Source organism: Spermophilus citellus, assembly GCF_964194105.1.
Source record: "Spermophilus citellus genome assembly, chromosome: 5".
In the NCBI taxonomy this organism is placed as follows: Eukaryota; Metazoa; Chordata; class Mammalia; order Rodentia; family Sciuridae; genus Spermophilus; species Spermophilus citellus.
The window spans coordinates 24,402,780-24,410,045 of record NC_138186.1 but is presented as its reverse complement, the minus strand read 5'-3'; the positions used below and the strand labels follow the sequence as shown (position 1 = coordinate 24,410,045).

The 7,266-nt window shown below is 54.6% G+C and overlaps 1 protein-coding gene across 1 annotated transcript; it reads left to right on the top strand.

Moving 5' to 3' along the window:
• The first annotated feature begins 261 nt into the window (after positions 1-261).
• FOXC1 (forkhead box C1) lies at positions 262-4,265 on the top strand. The gene has a single exon (XM_081294474.1). It carries the CDS (start codon positions 832-834, stop codon positions 2,491-2,493), a length of 1,662 nt encoding a protein of 553 aa, XP_081150600.1. The 5' UTR covers positions 262-831; the 3' UTR covers positions 2,494-4,265.
• The last annotated feature ends 3,001 nt before the right edge of the window (positions 4,266-7,266 follow it).

The following is a 7,266-nucleotide window of genomic DNA, read 5'->3' as shown; positions in this document are numbered from 1 at the left end:
GCCAGAGGTGAGCTGGTGGGTCTCGGGGGGTGAACTGACCACCGTCTCTTGACCCGCTCGGGCAGGGGCACGGGCGCGAGGCCCGGGTGGCCGGCGCGCGTGTGGTCAGCCCCGCGGTCCTCTGGCCGCTGGGCGCGGGCCGGTGGGGCCCGGCCTTCGGCTCATTCAGAGGCGGTTCTCGCCTCCCATTGGCTGCCGCCGCCGTAGCGGGGCGGGGCTCCGCTGCCCGGAAAAAAAATGTAACTGCGTAAAAAAGTCCTCGCCTGGGTGACGGATGCTCAAAAGTTCAGAAGTTTTCCCAATGCTTCCTTAAGCGGCCGGCGCGCGAGAGACTGAAAAAAGGTGACGCGGGGCCCGGGAAGGCGGCCGGCGCGCTGCCCCCCCGCCCCTGGTTATTTGGCCGCCTTCGCCGGCAGTTCGGGGCAGTCTCCTGGAAGGCGCAGGCAGTGTGGCGAGAAGGGCGCCTTCTTGTTTTTTATTTTTGGCTCTTTTTTTCCGTTTGTGCCTGGAAGTTGTTCTGCGAGTTCCTCCAAGGCGGTTAGCCGCATCCTCGTCGGGCCCTCTCCCCTCTCAGCGACCCTCCCTCGCGGCTGCCGCGGGTCCCGAGGTGGCCGGAGGCGCCCCAAGAGCCCCAGCGAGCGCAGGGAGAGGCCGCGCAACCCAAGGCGCTGGGAGGCGGCGGCGGCCGAGCCAGACGCAGCGCGCCGGGCCAGCACCAGCTCGGCGGGGCCGGGACTCGGACTCGGACTCAGCGGCCGGCGCGGCGCGGCCGGGCCGGAGCGAGGGTGGGGGGCGGCGGGCGGCGCGGGGCGGCGGCGGCGAGCCGGGGCCATGCAGGCGCGCTACTCCGTGTCCAGCCCCAACTCCCTGGGAGTGGTGCCCTACCTCGGCGGCGAGCAGAGCTACTACCGCGCGGCGGCGGCAGCGGCCGGGGGCGGCTACACAGCCATGCCGGCCCCCATGAGCGTGTACTCGCACCCGGCACACGCCGAGCAATACCCGGGCGGCATGGCGCGCGCCTACGGGCCCTACACGCCCCAGCCACAGCCCAAGGATATGGTGAAGCCGCCCTACAGCTACATCGCGCTCATCACCATGGCCATCCAAAATGCCCCGGACAAGAAGATCACCCTCAACGGCATCTACCAGTTCATCATGGACCGTTTCCCCTTCTACCGGGACAATAAGCAGGGCTGGCAGAACAGCATCCGCCACAACCTCTCGCTCAACGAGTGCTTCGTGAAGGTGCCCCGCGACGACAAGAAGCCGGGCAAGGGCAGCTACTGGACGCTGGATCCGGACTCCTACAACATGTTCGAGAACGGCAGCTTCCTGCGGCGGCGACGGCGCTTCAAGAAAAAGGACGCGGTGAAGGACAAGGAGGAGAAGGACCGGCTGCACCTCAAAGAGCCTCCGCCACCGCCGCCAGGCCGCCAGCCTCCGCCCGCGCCGCCCGAGCAGGCAGACGGCGCCGCGCCCGGACCGCAGCCGCCGCCGGTGCGCATCCAGGACATCAAGACTGAGAACGGTACGTGCCCCTCGCCGCCCCAGCCCCTGTCCCCGGCCGCCACCCTGGGTAGCGGCAGCGCCGCCACGGTGCCCAAAATTGAGAGCCCCGACAGCAGCAGCAGCAGTCTGTCGAGCGGGAGCAGCCCTCCGGGCAGCCTGCCTTCGGCGCGACCGCTGAGCCTGGACGGTGCGGATCCCGCACCGCCTCCGCAGTCCGCGCAACCTGCGCCGCCGCCACACCACAGCCAGGGCTTCAGCGTGGACAACATCATGACTTCACTCCGGGGGTCGCCTCAGGGCACAGCCGCGGAGCTCAGCTCTGGCCTCCTGGCCTCGGCGGCCGCGTCCTCGCGCGCGGGCATCGCACCCCCGCTGACGCTCGGAGCCTACTCGCCTGGCCAGAGCTCCCTCTACAGCTCCCCCTGCAGCCAGAGCTCCAGCGCCGGCAGCTCCGGCGGAGGCGGCGGCGGCGGCGGCGGCGGGGGCGGCGCTGGGGGCGCTGGGGGCGCCGGGACCTACCACTGCAACCTGCAGGCCATGAGCCTGTATGCCGCCGGCGAACGCGGCGGCCACTTGCAGGGCGCACCCGGGGGCGCGGGCGGCTCAGCAGTGGAAGACTCCCTGCCTGACTACTCTTTGCCTCCAGTCACCAGCAGCAGCTCATCGTCCCTGAGTCACGGCGGGGGCGGCCAGGAGACCGGCCACCACCCTGCAGCCCACCAAGGCCGGCTCACCTCATGGTACCTGAACCAGGCGGGCGGTGACCTGGGCCATTTGGCGAGCGCGGCGGCGGCGGCGGCGGCCGCGGGCTACCCCGGGCAGCAGCAGAACTTCCACTCGGTGCGGGAGATGTTTGAGTCGCAGCGGATCGGCTTGAACAACTCTCCAGTGAACGGGAATAGTAGCTGTCAGATGGCCTTCCCTGCCAGCCAGTCTCTGTATCGCACGTCCGGGGCTTTTGTCTATGACTGTAGCAAGTTTTGACCCCTTCCTTGTCCTGGCACCGTCAAAGCCGAACTGAATAGAATCCCAAAGCAGGAACAGCCGAAAGAATCCATCAATGCAAAATCGAAACTAAAAAATATGCAATTTAAAATATGAGAGATATTCAGCACACCAGCAAACAGATTCCCTTCCCAAATTCAACTCACCAGCACCAGCTCAAAGAAAACTATTTTCTTAAAAGATTAATCCAGAGCCACGTCCACTTTGCCTTATCTAAATAAACAAAAACGTAAACTATTTTGTACAGAGACAGCAAAATCATGGTTTATTAAAGGACAGTGTTACTCCAGATAACACGTAAGTTTCTTCTTGCTTTTCAGAGACTCGCTTTCCTGCTCCTCTCCTCTCCCTTCCCCTGCCTTCTTCCTTGCCTCTCACCTGTAAGATATTATTTTATCCTATGTTGAAAGGAGGGAGAAAGTCCCCGTATATGAAAATCGCTTTCTTTTTATTCATGGACTTGTTTTAAAATGTAAATTGCAACATAGTAATTTATTTTTAATTTGTAGTTGGATGTCGTGGACCAAACGCCAGAAAGTGTTTCCAAAACCTGACGTTAAATTGTCTGAAACTTTAAATTGTGCTTTTTTTCCTCATTATAAAAAGGGAAACTGTATTAATCTCATTCTATCATCTTTTCTTTCTTTTTTGTTGAACATATTCATTGTTTGTTTATTAATAAATTGCCATTCAGTTTGAATGAGACCTATGTCTGGATACTTTAATACAGCTTTAATATAAAGAAAGATTTCAGAGATAAAACACACTAGGAGTTACCTGCTCTCCGCCTAAATCTCTGAAAAAGAGAAACTCTCTGACTAGTCCATGTAAAATTTCACTGAAATTCTTTTTGTTTAGATCTTTTTTTTTTTTTCCTGCAGCATCTTCTGCAAAATGTACTGTACAGTCAACTTGCTTTGTGGCTAGTAAAAAAGATAATTTCCTAAACAGATTTGAGTTGGCATATAAACAAATACTTTTTTCTCAGTAATGACAGAACATGATTTGGAAATCTTAAGCCCATGAATCAGCAGCAGTCTTACTACAGTGATACCTGTGTGTAGAGAGATGAAAATGTGCCTGAAGATATACACAGATGGATATTTGGCTCATGTTTCCCATATAAAATTGCATTGCATATTATACATCCCTGTGAGCCAGATGCTGAATAGATTTTTTTTCCTATTAATTTCAGCCTTTTGTAAGAGGAAAAATAAACCAGTTTTTAAGTATATGTATATAACATCCACATTTACAATCCTTCGTGTGATATGTAGAAGGGTCGATTTTTTTTTTAAAGATACAAATATACTGCGGGTTGGAAAGGGATATTTAATCTTTGGGTAACTATTTTAGAAGATATGTTTGTAGAACAATTACTTTTGAAAAAAAGATTTAAAGTAATAACAAGAAGGAAGGCGACAAGGGCAGAACATTTAGTCTGGGGTGGTTTCTTTTCAAACCAATTTTTTCTTGTTAATTTACAGTTAAACCTAGGGGGCAATTCGGATTGCCCCCTCCCCCCTTTTGTAAATAACCCAGGAAATGTAATAAATTCATTATCTTAGGGTGATCTGCCCTGTCAATCAGACTTTGGGGAGATGGCGATTTGATTACAGACATTCAGGGCCTTTCAGTTTGTTTTCGAGATAATGCAGTTTCCTATCTGCCGCTCCTATCTAGAGACAACACTTAAGCAGTAATTGCAGTTGCTTGTTGTCAAAATTTGATCATTGTTAAAGGATTGCTGCAAATAAATACACTCTAATTTCAGTCAAAAACTTCTCTACGTGGCCTCTGATTCGCTCGCTCTCCTCCCCCAGAGCCGTAACCTAATAGCCGGGGAAGATCGCAGCGGTGCTGGCGCGGTGTCTCTCGGTTCGGGTCAGGCCGGCTCTGGCTGGCGTTTTTAAATCTTCTAGGTCCTAGGTCCTAGGGCTGCTTGGAGTTTCTTAGGATTCACCTTTCCCGGGGGATAAGATGGGGAGGGGGGGTGAAAGGAAAGAATCCACCGACCAATCTAGTGGAGTTGGTGCTTTGCTCCACTTTGGGGAACCCAAGGTGGAGCTGGGATCTGCGTACAAAGGGTCTGGTGGCCGGAGCTGGGTTGTCTAGGCCCGGATGGGGAGCGGCAGCAGGTGACCCTACGGCCCTGTCGGGTTGACAGGCTTCGAGGCTGAGTAGCTGGAGAGCGTACAGTTCTCGGTAAATCTGGTGCAACTCTTTGCAGAGGGGAGTGGGGGTGGCTAGTGGAGCCCCGTGGCCCACCGCTGGCTTTCCAGCTGGGGCCCCGAAATCTTGCGAGTGGCGTCGGACCCCGACGCCGGCTTCTGGGACGCCGCTCCCGGATGGGAAAGCTCTTCAGCTAATTAGCTGTAATTACCCACTGCGGCCAGGGGCCCGGCTTCTGTTGGCGTTTGGAGCTCTTTCCTCCTCCCACGCCCGCCCCCGCCCCGCCGCCTCCCTCCACGGATTCCCGACCTCGCCTCCGCGGCCTCCTCCCGAAATAAGTTGTTTGGGGGGAGAAAATAGAGTCAAAGGAGACCTCTGTTAGCTCTGAAGGGTTAATCACAGGTTGCGTCGGGATGCCGGGAAGACCGCGCGGAGCGGAAGGTGGCCAGGAGCAGGCGTGTGTGAATGCCGAGGACCAGGGTCGCCGGCACGGAAGACGCACCTTGGGGCCCTGGCGATCGCGCCTGGGGCAGCCGCCGAGGAGTTCGCTCCCCTCCTCTCCCCGCGACTCCGACCGGCGCTGCCCGGCCCCACAAGTGCTCCCATTTCCTTCTTGCTCGTCACCTTCGTTTTGGAGACTCACGTGTGTTTGGGAGCCCAGCCGGGTTGGAAAGGTCAGAGGCACTTCATTGCTCACGGGTGACAGCGCGCCCCACAGCCTCGGCAAGCACAGGGCCCGGGACCACTGGTTTGCACGACCACCTCCCAAGTCCTACAGGGTCCCCAATCCGCCAACCTTGGCCTGGCCGTGCCGGACCTGTCCGGGCTAGCCTGTGGCCCCAGGCAGCCTCCAACGCAGGGCTGCGTCCTTGTGCAGTGTGTGAGGTCGGTTTACAGACGCCACAAATCACTTGGCAGTGGCCAGGCAGGAAGTCGCTGGGCCTAATGAACGCGAGAGGCCTGTGTACGTGAGGCCAGCTCCGCGTGTTTGGGGTCCACGTGCCCGCAGCCCTCGCCATCTCCGTGGGCCTCGCCTTTGAAGCCCTAAGGATGTCGCCGCCTCAGCCGGCCGTGGGCCTCACCCCAGCCTGGCCCTGTAGAGCTAGGTGGGTTTCTTGCTAGGCCGCGCTGCTCCGAGGGGTGGCCTGCGGGACAGCTAGGTCTGCGCCCCACACGCCTCCCGGGAGTGCACTCGGCCTGCCCAGAATCCGGCAGCTGGGGAGAGCTTGGCAAAGCGAAGAGCCGGCAGGTTCCCAGCAGGGCCCTTCCCGAGCACGCCAGAGTGTGGAGTGGGCTCCTTGTAGTCCTTCCTATTTGGACCCTGCAGCTGGTGAGAAACCGGCTGTGCGTATGGAGTTGTGACTTCTGTGACCGGCGGGCCCCTCTCACCACAGCTCCTGGGAATGTTTCCCTGCGTGCCAGAGGAGAGTTTCTCAACTATTTTCATCCTCTTGGATTTGAAGTTTGAAAAATTAGGCATAGAAGACATATGGGTCTATGAAGGTGTTTGTATTTATTTCTGCACGATTTGCCTACATAATAGTTTAGAAACTAATTGTGAGTGGGAGAAGAGAAGGTCTGCTCCTTATTCTTTTTTAAAATCACAAATGTATAATTTTTCTACCATCAATACGTTTACTTTTGAATTTTCATATCCAAACACAAGAAAAAAACAATTTGTGACATTATTTAACCTGGAACTTCTTACTCTGGTGGGTCACATGTTTGAGTTTTACTCTTTTTTTTTAATTATAAGGATTTTTTTCTGTAAAATGTTCTGAGAAAAATTTCTTGATATTTTAACTGCTAGTCAGTTCATTTTGAAATTAGTCTGCTGATGGCAGGCAGGGTCCGGTTAGAAGAATCAGCTAATTTTGTAAACTGCCTCCGTAGAAAGCTTTGGATAATAAGTATTTTGTCCTTTATACACAAGTGGGGTATGTTTATTTTCTTAGCAATATATACTATGAGTGCACAAATGCTAGCATGCTATATGCCACATAAAATCTTGCATTTGGCATAATGCATGTGTGGTAGGAACACGTGCTGTTTTGTAGGGTTATGTAGTTAGCAGGCCTTTTTCACCAGGCTGCATGCAAACAAGCATGCATTTTACAATCTATCATTCCACACAGTTTGTGTCATTAATAATCGATGTTTGCAGAAGAATAAGGCTCAATTGTACTGGTTGCCTGTAAGCTCCTGGCTGTTTCCTGTCGGGTCAGAAACAAGGGTCAGGAAACAAGAGTGCCTTATAGCCCTTTTGGGCTCTCTCTAACTTTGATAGGTGAAGAAAGTCATGACACTTTTTCTCTTTCACCCTGTTCACTTGGGGGCCGGGAGAGTCTTGGGTTTTAGGGTGGAAAGCCATTAGTTTTGTTCTTAATGGTGTAAAAGTGGAGAGACCCTGAACTATGCATGTTCAGGCAGCCTGGTCTGACAGTCCAGGAGGGACAAGAGGCATCCATACTCTATCCAAGCCTTAGGCAACCAAATTGGTATTCTTCCGGGCTGTTAGTGTTACTAACAGCAAGCAGGGTTGTAATGACACTTTTTTTTCTACCCGCATCTCACATCTTA